The 14,002-nt window shown below is 40.6% G+C and overlaps 2 protein-coding genes across 3 annotated transcripts in view; both read right to left on the bottom strand.

Moving 5' to 3' along the window:
- The window catches only part of bud13 (BUD13 homolog), a 3,894-nt gene extending 1,641 nt beyond the window's left edge, over positions 1-2,253 (bottom strand). The window contains exons 1-4 of the mRNA XM_061701693.1: positions 1,925-2,253; positions 1,692-1,779; positions 1,080-1,164; positions 566-1,005 (exon numbers count right to left, since the gene is read on the bottom strand). Of these exons, the coding sequence (XP_061557677.1) occupies positions 566-1,005; positions 1,080-1,164; positions 1,692-1,779; positions 1,925-2,064 (753 nt within the window). The 5' untranslated portion in view covers positions 2,065-2,253. The remainder of the gene's footprint in view (positions 1-565; positions 1,006-1,079; positions 1,165-1,691; positions 1,780-1,924) is intronic.
- Positions 2,254-5,861: 3,608 nt separating this feature from the next.
- Positions 5,862-13,936, bottom strand: LOC133415574 (integrin-linked protein kinase-like). 2 transcript variants are annotated; one of them, XM_061701695.1, is made up of 13 exons: positions 13,851-13,936; positions 13,599-13,739; positions 10,491-10,656; positions 10,319-10,414; positions 9,365-9,461; positions 9,164-9,247; positions 8,998-9,083; positions 8,796-8,905; positions 7,786-7,913; positions 7,583-7,704; positions 6,707-6,806; positions 6,494-6,624; positions 5,862-6,423 (listed from the first exon to the last, which is right to left on the bottom strand). In XM_061701695.1, exons 2-13 carry the CDS (start codon positions 13,685-13,687, stop codon positions 6,274-6,276), a joined length of 1,359 nt encoding a protein of 452 aa, XP_061557679.1. In that variant the 5' UTR covers positions 13,688-13,739; positions 13,851-13,936; the 3' UTR covers positions 5,862-6,273. The 2 variants fall into 2 exon arrangements, with proteins under 2 accessions (XP_061557679.1, XP_061557678.1); XM_061701694.1 differs by having other exon boundaries at positions 13,599-13,723; positions 13,851-13,912.
- Positions 13,937-14,002: the final 66 nt, after the last annotated feature.

Here is a 14,002-nt window from a genome sequence, read left to right as displayed (position 1 = left end):
GTAGAATTTATTGTGACGGAAGAACGTAGTACATGCATCTTTGTCTTTTAAATCACGGTTTGAAGCCTGGATTAAAGGTTTGAAATTACAGATTCAAGTCTGGAGTGGATCAAGCCTAGTGGGTAAGGTGTCAAGTTTAGGTTGGGGTTTCAATTCAGGGATTCAAGCCTTGGCTGATGTTTCAAGTGCACATTCTCTTTTCTAAGTAGGGTGTCAAGCACAGGTCATGTTTTCAGAATAGGGTTTCAAGTTTCAAAGAAGAGATTCAGGACAGGTTTAGCGTTGCAAGGTAGGGTTTCAAGCCTGGGTTAGACTTTCAAACAAGGGTTAGGTTTTCAAATTAGGACTTCATGACAGGTTTAGGGTTTCAATCAAGAGTTAAGGTTTCTAATTCAGGTTTCAAGGCAAATGTTGGGTTTTAAGTTATGTTTTAAGCCTGGGGTAGGGTTTAAAAGGAATAGGGTTTCAAATTATGGTTTCAAGATATAATTGAGGTTTGAAATTAGAGTTTCAAGCAAAGGTTACTGGTTTCAAGTCCAAATGACAAACTGACAAAGTGTTTCACCTCTGTCTGTCCCATCCTGCGAGGGGGCGACAGATTGTCATCTGACATTTTTCCACTGCGCTGCCCCCGTCTGGGCGGCGACTGGTCTGAGTCGGAATCTCGCCGTCCCTTCTGCGGTTTCTTCCTCGGCGGAGATTGGTCGGAATCTGAACCTTGTCTGATGGCAGCTGTGCTTTGCACTTTTCCCGACTTCCTTGAACGCTGCCTGGGGGGCGACATGTCGGGAGAATCGTGGCGTTTCCTCCTGGGAGGTGAAATGTCAGGTGAATTGTGGCGTTTCTTCCTGGGTGGTGAAATATCGGGAGAACCGTGGCGAGCTCTCCTTGGAGGGGAAGCGTCTGGTGAGTCGTGTCGGGTTTTTCTGCCCGACGATTGCTTGTGACTGGATGACTGGATGTCCTCCTGACTGGACTGGATGTCCTCCTCTTCATTTTCATCTTCTATAATGTAAGACAACACAGAATGTATACTTTCACATATTATGTGTCTGTTCCCCCAAATCAAAATAGCTGACCTCCAATGACTTTCCACCTGGAGCTGCTTCGGAAGGCTTCCAGCATTCTCACATCATCGGGGCGCTCGTCAATCACTTCAGCGATCTGATAACAAGCAGTCGGTGGGTCAATTCCAATGTCCAAAACATCGGCACCAATGTTATTTACACTATTTTGTGTATTTTAGAAAATATATATATATTTTTAAATTTTTTTTTTTTTTTTTTTCCAAAGCCAAGAAAAGAAGTGCAATGAAGTGGTACATTTTATTTAATTTGGTTGTAGTTCAAGTTTCAAGACAGGGTTTGGGTGTCAGATTTGGGTTTGAAATTAAGGTTTCAAGACAGGGTTAGCTCCTTAAATTGGGGTTTCAAGTTAGTGTTTCAAGCCAGTATTTGGATTTCAAATTATAGCTTCAAGACGGTGTTAGCGTGTCAAACCGTGGTAAAGCGTTTCAGTCAGGGTAAGGGTTTTAAATTTATGTATCAATCAACCCAGGTACACCTGGAACCAACATATATGTTGTCATTTCCCCTAGTCTATAGATGAATGACGTCGAAATTTTTTTTTATTTTTGTATATAAACAGCAACTGTGCGAGCGTGCCAAATCAACCTGGCCATCATTTCTTACCACGGGCGCTTCCTCGTCGTCCTCTTCAACCTCATTTTCTTCTGCCACCATCTGTCTCCAATCTATATCATCATCGACTATTTTAAGTCTTGCATAAGAGAGAGGAAAAGGGAGTTAGAAGCCACCATATGCCATTCATAGAGAAAAAGGTACCGTAGGTTAGCAACTAGCTGCTAACCACGCACACACATAAGCGGAGAGAAACAGCTCAATGTAAAAGGACTAGAACTCACCCTTTTCCTGGAACTTTACGACGCTTCTTTTTAAGTTTCCCCTTAGATTTTTTGGCGTCATCATCGTTGGACAAATAGCGTTTTAGGTACTCCGCTTTGGATAATTCTGCTCCTTTAATGCAAGTACCGGAGGCAGCCATCTTGACTTGGGGCAACTACGGAAGCGCGGAGTGTCCTAACACCGACCCATCAGTTCGGAAATCATACCGAATGACCGCGGAGAATCTTCACATTTGGTGCGTGTCTTTGGCTACTTTATACTAAAAAATAATACATTTTGCTTAAACATAAACGTATCTTTGTTTAGCATGCTAAGATTCAGCTTGTGAAATAAGCAATTTTGTAATATTATTGGCCAGCGGAGGCAACCATCTTGCTGTGGGGCATCTACGTAAATTGCGGAGTGTCATGCGCTCCCCATTTCGAAAACGTTAAAGGAATGTGGAGAAACAGCAACATTTGTTGTGTATTTACTACTAGTTCTACTACTACTACTACTACTAGACCTTAGTCGAGTTAGGGCGAGTTTTGAATTTAATGAAGTTGAACTTGAATTAAATATGATGTAAATCCAATAAATTATTTAGAAACTGAATCATTTTGTCTGCCATAATATAAAAACATTTATCATGAAATAAATAAAACCTTCAGTGTAAATTTGACATTGAAATTAAATTAATGTACAATGTATCAAATTAATAAAATTTTTCGAACTGCTTATCCTCACTCAGGTTGCGGGCGTACTGGAGCCTATCCCAGCTATCTTCGGGCGAGATGCGGGGTACACCCGGAACTGGTTGCCAGCCAATCGCAGGGCACATATAAACAAACAACCATTTGCACTCACAGTCACACGTACGGACAATTTAGAGTCTTCAATTAACCTACCATGCATGTTTTTGGGGTGTGGGAGGAAACCGGAGTACCCGGAGAAAACCCACGTAGGCACGGGGAGAACATACAAACTCCACTCAGACGAGACCAGATTTTTATCCTGGGTCGTCAGAACTGTGAGGCGGATGTTCTATCTATCTATCTATCTATCTATCTATCTATCTATCTATCTATCTATGTATCTATGTATCTATGTATCTATCTATCTATCTATCTATCTATCTATCTATCTATCTATCTATCTATCTATCTATCTAATCTATCTATCTATCTATCTATCTATCTATCTATCTATCTATCTATCTATATATATATTACAGTTGGCATGAAAACTAGATTATGAAAACAGGTCAACATTTTATTTTTGATTTTTATGACTTTATTGATGAGTGCTAATGATGAGCTTTGTGGTTGTGAGACTATGCTTTATGTGTGTGGCTTCACAGTGAAATACAACTGAACTGTACTTAACAAATGTCCTGCGCTGGATTTAAAAAAAAAAAAAAGGTTAAATCACTGTAACATTTAATTCAGTGATTCTTTTGCATATCACGAGAGGGAGAATCACTTTGAAAATCATTACTTTATGTTTTTACATGTAATGGTAGAAAAGCAGGACAGCAACAGTCCAGGAACTCTGCAGAAACATGCTGACAGCGCTGCACTGGACAAGTTGATCTGCAAAAGAAGGCAAAGATGAAGAAGTTTGACCCAAAAGTTCCTCCCTGCCTCCACTCACCTCTCTCCACATTAATGCTGGCTCCCTCCCCGGTTATCTTGCACATGTAGGTGGTGTTGTGCGGCAGCTTGTCCCAGTAGCCACTCAGTGTCAGCCTGTAGCCGTGCGGCTCCACCTCCGTCACGTGGCTCACTTTTCTGAATTGCGCCTCCGCTGCCAGTCCGGACACGTTGACATTGATGAGCGACTGCTTGGAGCCCGACGACCAGGAGAACTCATAGCTGCTGGTCTTGTCAGGCTTGGCCTTAACCAGGCAGTCCACCCGCAGATCACCATCGTCTTCCTTGCACACTGTGATGAGGTTGCACTGTGCCGGCGTCAGCAACACTGACACACACAAACAAGATACATTTAAACTATGTAAACACACCTGTGGAAATATTTTCCTCACCTCCTAGTATGACGAACACAAACAGACATTGGAGCATGATGGAAAGCTTCCATCCAACTGGGAAAAAAAATAAAAAATACATTTTCATGACAAATCCTCAAAAAAACAAAAAAGGTTTACTTTCTGACCGATTTCAGGCACAGGTCCCTGAGACTTTTTCGTGCATCCTGTTATGATTGACATGTCCACCCAATTTCATGTCTATCGGGGAAACTGGTGTCGGGGGCTGATATTTTCAAGAACAGGCCACTGCCTTTTCATGGTAGAATCAAACATCAAACAAAAACTTGCTGCCACATTCTGCCCACATTAGGCAAAACAAGCTTCACAATTTAGAGTCGCCAATCTGTCTCGCATACATGCTACCAAATGAGGCTCATTTGGGCAGAGATGTTTGTCAAAGCACGAGCCATGGAATTCAAATCAAAATGTCTGACTTCCTGTTCGATCTCAAGCATAGCCCACGGTCCTTAAGACTTTTTGATGTATCCTGTTTTATTAGTAGTTAGTATATGTTTTATGGCATTATTATGACTTGCATGTCCACCTATTTTCATGTCAATCAGTGAAACTGGTGTCAGCTGCAATTTTTTTCTAACTGTACTGAGCCATTTCAAAACATACACCATCAACTTTCATACAAAGCAAGTTTTTAAAATAAATCAGATGAAAAGATGACGTAGGATTGTGTTATCATCACCACATCTTATCCACAGTAAGGAATCATTCAATGTTTGTTTATCAGCCCTGATATCCCTTTTTTTCTCTTAGAATAGTCAAATCTAACATTTTGCACGAGACTTACCTGTGCTTCGGTGCAGGATGATGAAGCAAGTCTCAGCACTGCAGAGCAAAACACTGAATGGGTTGGGGGAGGATGGGGGAAAGAGAGAGAGAAAGAGAGAGAGGGAGAGAGAGAGCGAGAGCGAGAGCGAGAGAGAGAGATAAGGATGGATCCCCGATGAAAGTGGGAAAGAGTAGTCGTCATCTGTGTTGTTTTACCACCGCTGCTCTATTTTTAACCTTGTAAGCTACGACGCTATTAATAACGAATCACAGTCAATTGTAAAATTTCCACAACACAGACCAGACTATTTTGGTCATGATGCTGCGTCATCACAGTGTGTGAATGAGCTGCTTCCATGGCTGGTAAATTTCTGCACACTGTATGTCATTATTATTTATTAACAAAAAATATGAATTGTATTTATTTTTGCTTAAAGTAAAACTCTAGTTAATTTAATCATCATAGCAATATAAATAAATAAATAAAATAAAATCTACGTCTGTCGCCAAACAGCGTTACAGACTGTTATGAGTCCTACTGTATAAGGATTCCGGGTGTTCCCGGAAGTAGTTGCTTGCAAAACGTCGCACTGACAAGCTAACAAATCCGATATTTTGGCGAGAAATAGTCACACTTTAGTGGTAGTCTACGCTCTGAATAACTTAAAAATAGATACCCCCCTCCCCACACACAGAATGGTTCACTGAGAGTTAACTAACATAATAAGTTATGTTAGTTATCTGCCGCCTGAGGCGGAACAGCGAACACGGAGGACAGATCGGGCATGCCGCCGCTTTTTCTCCCTTGGCTAGACGAAGATGTAACATTTGGTTAAGGTAATGGCTTTAAATCTTCATAATCTTTTCTATACGTTGTGTGAGTTGTATGAAGTAAATTATGTTTAATTAGGGCAAATTTTGACCATACCTAGGAACTGAGGTTGTTGCAGTTGTTTCTTATCGGAAGTATTTTGGGAACTCATCTTACGGTCATGTAAATGCTGCTTCGTCAGCCTCGGTGTATGGCTACGATGAGGCTCATTTGTCATGTTTGAATAAAGAAATGTGAAAATAGAACCCAAATTGACCATTGCAGTGACATTAAGGAAATACACAATACCAAAGTAAACGTTTTGTCATAAATATATATTTTTTATTGCATTGGCGGAGTTACAACGTTATCTTTGTACACATTTCTTTGTTTTTTGGGGCTAATAGGTCACTGAGTAGTCTACTATGCATTTAAAAGCAGATATTACAGTGACCACTAGCAATTAAAAAAAAATTATAATACAAAAAAAGCACAAGCTTACATCCGAGACTCAAACGAAAAGTGACGGCCATATATTTACTGAAAAATGTGTGGTTTAATAGACCTCATGTACAGCGGCAGTGCAGATAGGTGAGCGCGGTTCACTTCCATCCATCTGTCTATTTTTTGAGCCGCTTATCCTCACAAGTGCTGGAGCCTATCCCAGCTCTCTTAGGGCAGGAGGCGGGGTACACCCTGAACTGGTTGCCAGCCAATCGCAGCGCGGTTCACTTGTCTTGCATTTTTTCCAAGATAGGCACGATCATGTCAAACTTGGGCCTCTTGGCGGGGTCCTCATTCATGCACAGCCTCATCAACTTGCAGATGTGAGGCGAGATCCCCGGCGGGATGGTCGGTCGCAGGCCCTCCAGAGCCACCTGCGAATAGGCCACACCGTTACAAGCCATATAGAAAACAGGGGTGAAATTTTCTTGTGAACGTGCTTGCCTTCATGCCTATCTCCATGGGCGAGAGGTTGGCAAAAGGCACCTCCCTGGTGACCAGCTCCCACAGGAGCACAGCGAAGCTCCACATGTCTGCTGATCTCCTGTTGATGTCCTCGGAGCGCTTCTGGAGGGCTGAAATGTCACAAGATAGGTGTTTAAATTTCTTTTCTTAGATCATGTATTTATATGTGGGTAGTGAAAGGTAGTAATATACCTTCCGGGGCCATCCAAGCCGGAGAGTACATGCGCCCGGCGCACTGGAAGGAGAACTTTGCGTCCGCCATGCTTATCCTGGCTGTCATGTCCTCGTCAATCTGTAGTTTATAATCACATCAGCGTGGATTATTTTTACAGTGATTGAAAAACTACCTAAATATACATACATTGGAACATAAATTCATATTTTTATTATCAGGCGGTTCCATAAAATTGCATTTTTACTACCTAAACATAAATATATGAATGTTAGCAGAATAAACATTTTTTGTTTAATTTTAATGTAATTAAACTGTTTAATGTAACGTAATTTAGTTAGTTGAACACAAATATTGTTTTGTAAATGTGTTCATTGTAATTAAAAAAATAATTAGATTAGTTGAAATATGTTGAATTTAAATTTAATTGTCAAATTATAATTCAATTTAAAATGTCAACATTTTAATCGATAATTGACTTGACTCTGTGAAATTGAAAATATGTTGAATTGAATTAAACATTTTAAGTTAAATGTTTCATTCAAAATGTATATTTCAATAAAAATAAAGTATATGTACTTGCATTTATATGCTTTTGTTTTTATTTATTTTCAATTGATGAATTAATTTTAATTTACTTGATAGAACTAAAAGATATTACATTTAAATTAAATATAGTTGTGGTTTAATAGTGTTTTCCACGCTAACGTACAAATGACAAAGCATAAATATACATTTTCTATATTTATAGTTATACTTTTGTACATATACAGTATTTCATTCAGTATGCATTATAATTATCCTTGGGCCCCTTGTAAGATGCTCTATACACTCGAATTATAGAGAGCTGACGTATAATCAAGACTTCCGAGCTCCCGTGCGCTCGGCCGGCTCACCATGACGTGTTTGCTGTTGAGGTACAGACGTGCCACCATGGGCTCCAGCGTGTGAAGGAAGGTCATGGCGCTGGCGATGTCCAAGGCGAACTTGACCGCTTGGCTTTGGTCCACCACCAGAGCTGAAGACCACACGAGAAAGATGCACGGCTACTCTTTGTTGCATTGTTTTATTTATAACACACGAGAGGAAGAAGACTCACTGGTGCCCTGGTGGAGAAGGTTGAACAGAGATCCATACGGCATGTAAGGGGTGATGATGATGGGGTGCGGGGCCGGGGGCGACTGACACGCTCCCAGAACAGGGAGAATGTTGGGGTGAGAGAAGATCCTGAACCCAAAAATAATATCGAATCGTAGTCAGCATGACATGATATTATAAACTCCACTCCCTGTTATCCATGACAACTCATTGCAGCTTTTAGAATGCAAACATCATGTTCATGTTTGGCCCCTTTTGGGCGACCAACTATACCTTGTTTCTGGCCCACGTGTTGAATTTTTACTTTAATTTGTTAAAAAAAAAAAGACCATTACAATGTGTGCGTAGGTCAATTTTATTTATTTTTCAATTATTAAAACATATTATTATGATTATTGTAATCATTACTGTTTGAATTTGGATTTTTCCTTACAATTTTGATTTATTTGGTTGAAATGTAATATATTGAATTGAAAGGAACTCCAAATTTTCATTTTTTATGAAATTATGCTTTCATTTTTAAAGTACAGTGCTGCCTTAAGAGTTTAATTCGTTTCGTGACTAGGCTCGTAACTCAAAACACTTGTCTCTCAAATCATCTTTCCCCATTGAAATGAATGGAAATGCCATTATTAATCAGTTCCAGCCTCCCCAGAAACCCAACAATTTGTTTGTAATGCACTGTTTTTGTTCAATTATCTGTTGCTTAAAGCATTATATTACTGTCACATAGATGCCATTCGTTAGCCCATCTATGGCGTTTTTCATTGTTTGTTAGCATTAAACTAAGTGGACTTTGTAAGACAGAGTTAATGTGGTTTGGTTCAATACACAACAGGTACTGTAATTCTCTTTGTTGTATGTTTAGTTTGAAGTTTGAAGATGTGGGATACGTTGCAGTTGTCTACCACCAGCATACATTTTCGTGTTTCTTATTGAAAACGCGTGAATTGATGTCATTATCAAGTCTAGCGCGGTAGTTCGGGAGGTTACTGATGTTGCGTCAGTTACCGTAGTTTGGGATGCTCCTCGCTAAAGTCTCTGCTCTTCCTGGTGCTCCACTCCCTCACCTGCAACACCTTCACCACCACGTCGTCACCCTGCCAGCGACCCTGCCAACTCTACAACACGCACATATAGACACCTTAAAATATCACACAACTAAGAACCCACACGCACATGCACACGCGAGAGCGGTTTGGGGGACACAAACCTCTCCTGAGTGGTTTTCATTGATTTTTGCCAGCAGTGAAAGTTGTTGATAATCAATACCGGCCTGCTTGTTGAGGGTGCCGTTACCTGAAAGCAACATTTTAAAAACAATATTAGTTTCTTTATCAAGACAAAAATGTGTGCTTGTTAATTGTATGCTGACTGACGAGGCCTGGTCCTCATGGTGCCCTTCCAGAAGGTTTCCTTGTAAGGAACTTTGGTCAAACTCTGGCCCAGTTTTTCTGCTTTCTCTGAATCAATCAATCAATCAAACATACAAACACCCACAAATATGTAACATATGTCAGTGCTTCATAATAATAACAGTGATAATAATAATAATATTTGATCATGATTCCGCTGCTGACCTTGAAGAAGTTGCTTAAGGTGAGCCTTAGCCTTGTCCAGAGGCGTCTGTCCGTACCTGTTGCACACACACACCTGAGCCCCGCTCACCACCAGGTCCTAAACACACATTTAGTTAATGGTGGAAAAACTTTTGAAAGGATTTATCTTGGTCTTATTTTTTACATCACATTAAACCGGCATTTATGGCCACGGAATATGGGTTTGGAAAAAATGTTTGCAAAATGATTTACAGCTTCTCACACATTTTTTTTCATGACATATCAATTATTTGGCAAAATAGTTATATTATATTTATAAATTTGTAAATATCCATAATTAGGATATATTATTTTTAAATTGATTTTATACTTTTTATTTGGGATCATTTTTATAGCACCATCCTTGTGTGGAATTTGAATTTCAATTCAGGGATTGAAATAATGTAAATAGAAAAACTTAATAGTATAAAATAATAAATTGTAATTAAAAATGTTTTTAAAAATTATAAACATACAAAATAAAAATGCTGTGTATAATAAATAATATTTATGGATACACTGTAAGGATCAACCAACATTACAATATGATATGAAATTGTATAGTAAGAAGAGTATAATATAATAAAAAATGTACAATTGTAAAAATACACAACATAAATGTAACAAATATATAATAAACAGTTTGTATGCACTATAAGGATCAAGCGATATGAAAATATATCACAATAATAATAATAATAATATATAATGATAAATATGTACTGTAATATACAAATAAAAGTATAATATACCAATAACATGCTCTCGTAAAAATAAATAAATACATTTACTATAAGGATCAAGTGATATTTATCAATAATTTGACTCAAGCGCTTTTATTGTTACAAAACAAATGTGTTGTATCCATTTTTCTTCAGCAGGGGGCATGCACAGCATGTGCACTCTACTGTAAATATACTGTATTATGTATTGTACCTGTGCTACTGTCTCTTGTCCCCAGAAGCATGCGTAGTGCAGCGGCGTGTTCCCGTGCTCGTTGACCGTGTTGGGGTCCGCCTTACATTGAATCAGCTGCGCACAACATGATGATGATGATGTCACTCCACACTTATGACATCATCAAAATGAGCATGTGACAATAGCATACCTTGGCCACAATGTCCGCGTGGCCGTGACTGGATGCCAGATGCAAGGGGGTGTCGTCCCCGCGGTTCACAACGTTGATGCGGGCGCCCCTCATGATGAGCATGTCCACTACCCCACCGCGACCCTCCCGACACGCCCAGTGCAGCGGGCTGAAGCCATGGTCGTCCCTGGGGAGCGAAAAGCCCGTGTCACATGTCAGACATTTTCAACTCCTCGTGTGTGGTTAACTCCCTTTCATACAGGCTTTTAAAGCTGGCCTTTTCTCAACTTTTCCCGTGTGTCGCTGTTCTGTGTGAAAGGTACCGACACACAATGTGGGGGTCGGAGTAGATCTTCAAATTTCTCGGCTACCGTGGGAGTATCAGAGGCAGGATGGTGGTTTTGTGAAAGGGTATAGGGGAAAACTGGGACCGGGTTGTGTTTAATACACTAACACTCATTCGACCGTCATTCCTCCCACCCTGTTGTGTTAAAACCAATAGTTGCTTCCCGACAACTATTTTGCACTTCCTCATTAAGCCCCTTTAACACAGCCAGCTGTATCCAGTGTCATCCTGTGTGAAAGGTACAGATATGAAATGAATATTTCCCAGTTTTTGACGTATCAGAGGTGTGACGGCAGTCTGTGCGGAAGAATGTAGCGGGAAGTTGAGACAATCCAATGTTAAGCCCCTTTCACGCTGCCTCTTAAAGCCGGCTTCTTCCCAGCTTTTTTCCCATGTCACCCTTTTGTGTGAAAGATAGATACAAAAAGCTAAATTTCCGGCTTTTGATGTATCAGAAGTGGAATGGCAGTCTGTGTGAAAGGGGAGAGCAGAAAGCTGGGACAGGGGTATATTGACTTTAACACCTGACACTCATTTCTCCCACTCAGTTGTGTTTAAAGCCATTGTTGCCATCCAACAATTGTTTTTTATGTCCAAACTTAAGCCTCCTTTCACGCTACCAGCTTTTATTATATTGCTGCTCTGTGTGAAAGGGTCAGAGTATCGGCAAATCTGTTAGCAAACCCAGATGGTGTCAGAGACAGGATGGCAGTTGTGTGAAAAGGAATAGCAAAAAGTCGGGAACGGGTTTAACACCCGACACTCACTTCTCTTGCCTTGTTGTGTTAAAAGCAATTGTCGCTGTCATACAACTATTTTATACATCACAACAGACACTGTGATCTATGTGAAACGTCACCCCTTTCACATAGGATGCCGTGTCGTTGTGTGAAAGTGCGTAAAGACGGAGCATTGTTCCGTCTTTGTTGTGTTCTGCGTGAAAGGCAAAGGCGGACAGATCTGGGAGGAATTTGTATGAAAAGAGCTCAATGCGGCAATTTTTTTGTATCTGTGTGAAAGGGGCTCAATGGTAAATGCCGGAAAGTCGTGCAGTCTCTGCCATATTCTCACTTGCAGACTTCTCTGTCTGAAAGCGCACAGATTTGTGGCAATAGCCCCTGTTTGTTGGGTTCCGCGTGAAAGGCAAAGGCAGATACATATGGGTGCTTGTTTTCTTTTGGTCAGCTGATGCTCCTCCTGATTTTCTCTGACTCTCGTTCCCTAATCTTTATTTAGACTCCAGTGCACGCTTCCTTGCGCTGTGGGTGGTCTGAAGCCCACCGGACGCCTGGCGCGCTGATAAACACGCCTGTGAAAAAGTGGAATGACTGTCAATAATTTTACGCCCGCTGGACAGCTGCCAGGATTCAACACTAAAAGAAGACTATCTTACTCTTAAAGACGCACTCACACTGGACTATTAGGCGGATTATTTCTGTTCTGCATGTGGCGGTTATCATGAGTAATTGGTGAGAGGAGCGATTGCACTAATTATATCATAGTACATTTCATATGTGCACGCTTTTTCCACACCGTAGATTATTTCCCGTTGTCTTTATTTCTGTTGTGCAAGGTGGCTGTTTTCATGGATAACTGGCGAGAGGAAACAAGCACACGAATTGTGTCATAGTACATTTCCCATGTGCACGTGACATGGTCTTTTTTCTATTCTGTGGATTATTTCCTGTTGTGTTCATTTCTCTTGTGCGAGGTAGCTGTTATGAATTATTGGCGAGAGGAGTGGTCACATTGATTATACGACATACATTGCACGTCGGGCTGTGAATTTTTTTGACGTGTATTATTTCTAGTGGTTGTGTTTGTTTTTCATGTGCAAGGTGGCTGTTATCATGAATAACTGATGAGAGGAGTGATCACACGATATTGTAGTACATTTCACATGACGTGACTAAGCGTTCTATCTACGGTAATCTATAATTCCTAGTCATTGTGTTTATTTCTATTGTGCAAAGTTGCAGTGGATATTGCATTGTAGTGATCAGGTACATTACATGCACGCATGTGACAGAATGTGGATTTTTTTTATACTGTATCAATTTGATTTGTAGTTTATTTTTATTACAGGACCCATTGTTTTTTCTTTTTCTTTTTTAAACTGTGGTTTATTTCTAGTCACTGGGTTTATTTCTCTTGGGCAAGGTTCACAATAATCATTTGTGACCAATCCTGTCACATCCTTTTTTTTTAAATTTGTGGATTATTTCTAGTTGTTTTGTTTATTTCTATTGTGCATGCTGGGGGCTGTGAGTAACTGTATCGCATTAATTGTATGAACGTTTCAAACACTGTGGATTTTTTGTTGTCGTCTGTAGATTATTTTGCCATTACACTTAGAATCCGCCGCACCCCTCGCACCACCACTTTGGGAATCCCTGACGTAAAGTGACGTCACCGTCTGTGGATTCCTGACCTATAAAAAGAATCCAGGAGTGGCTGAGGGTCTGAAATATTCCCAAACAGCTCATCATGTTTGCATTCCAGTTGCAGTGAAGGAAAACATGGCATAGTGACCAGACCCCCTAGTGTTGGTGTAGCCCCGCCCACACGGGAAGTGAGGGTTGTCAACATACATATATGGGCCGGCCAGACCCTTGGAATGAACTTCCTTTCTGGGTATGCTGCTATTATATTGAGCTCTCAATTTTTTGGCGATGACATCATTAAAACTGCACAACTCAGCATGATCAGTATGGAAACTATTTGATGGCGCGCGCGCACACATACATCAGGCTTTCCCCCCCGGTGTATTTTTTTCCACTTACCCTAAATTGAGGTCATTTTCCGTGTTGTCCAACCACAGTCGAACCGCCACGGAGTTGCCCTCTCGACACAGTGTGAAGATGTCATCCATGTTTACAGTGGGGTGCTCCTTTAAATTTCGTTTGGACTGTGGGATGTGCAGCCTGAAATGTAGTTAGAAAAAAAACGAAAAAAAAAACCACCGCAACCTGAAATGTACCTAAACTTTGGTAAACTAAACAAGAGGCACAAAACATTCAATTAAAAGAGCTTACCGTTACAGCTCCGTTTCAGTTTTCCCACCCAGTCTTTAAAAAGTTCTTCCCCATAAGTGAGGAAGCGCAGCGGGCGCGAGTTCGCCCCGCCCCGGCGGTCATTATCCAGGCTGTTGCCGGCGGATGGGCACGGTCCGGAATCATGGACCTCG

The sequence above is a fragment of the Phycodurus eques genome, chromosome 17 (genome assembly GCF_024500275.1).
Source record: "Phycodurus eques isolate BA_2022a chromosome 17, UOR_Pequ_1.1, whole genome shotgun sequence".
Classification (NCBI taxonomy): domain Eukaryota; kingdom Metazoa; phylum Chordata; class Actinopteri; order Syngnathiformes; family Syngnathidae; genus Phycodurus; species Phycodurus eques.
Note: the sequence above shows the minus strand (reverse complement) of the source record. Positions and strands in the feature narration are given on the sequence as shown.

Coding starts and splice junctions, on each gene's coding strand:
- LOC133415574 (XM_061701695.1), bottom strand. CDS start 13,687: ATGGATGACATCTTCACACTGTGTCGAGAGGGCAACTCCGTGGCGGTT. Junction 10,415..10,490: donor ACGCGGACATTGTGGCCAAG/GTATGCTATTGT, acceptor TGTTGTGCGCAG/CTGATTCAATGTAAGGCGGA. Junction 9,462..10,318: donor GACAAGAGACAGTAGCACAG/GTACAATACATA, acceptor ATGTGTGTTTAG/GACCTGGTGGTGAGCGGGGC.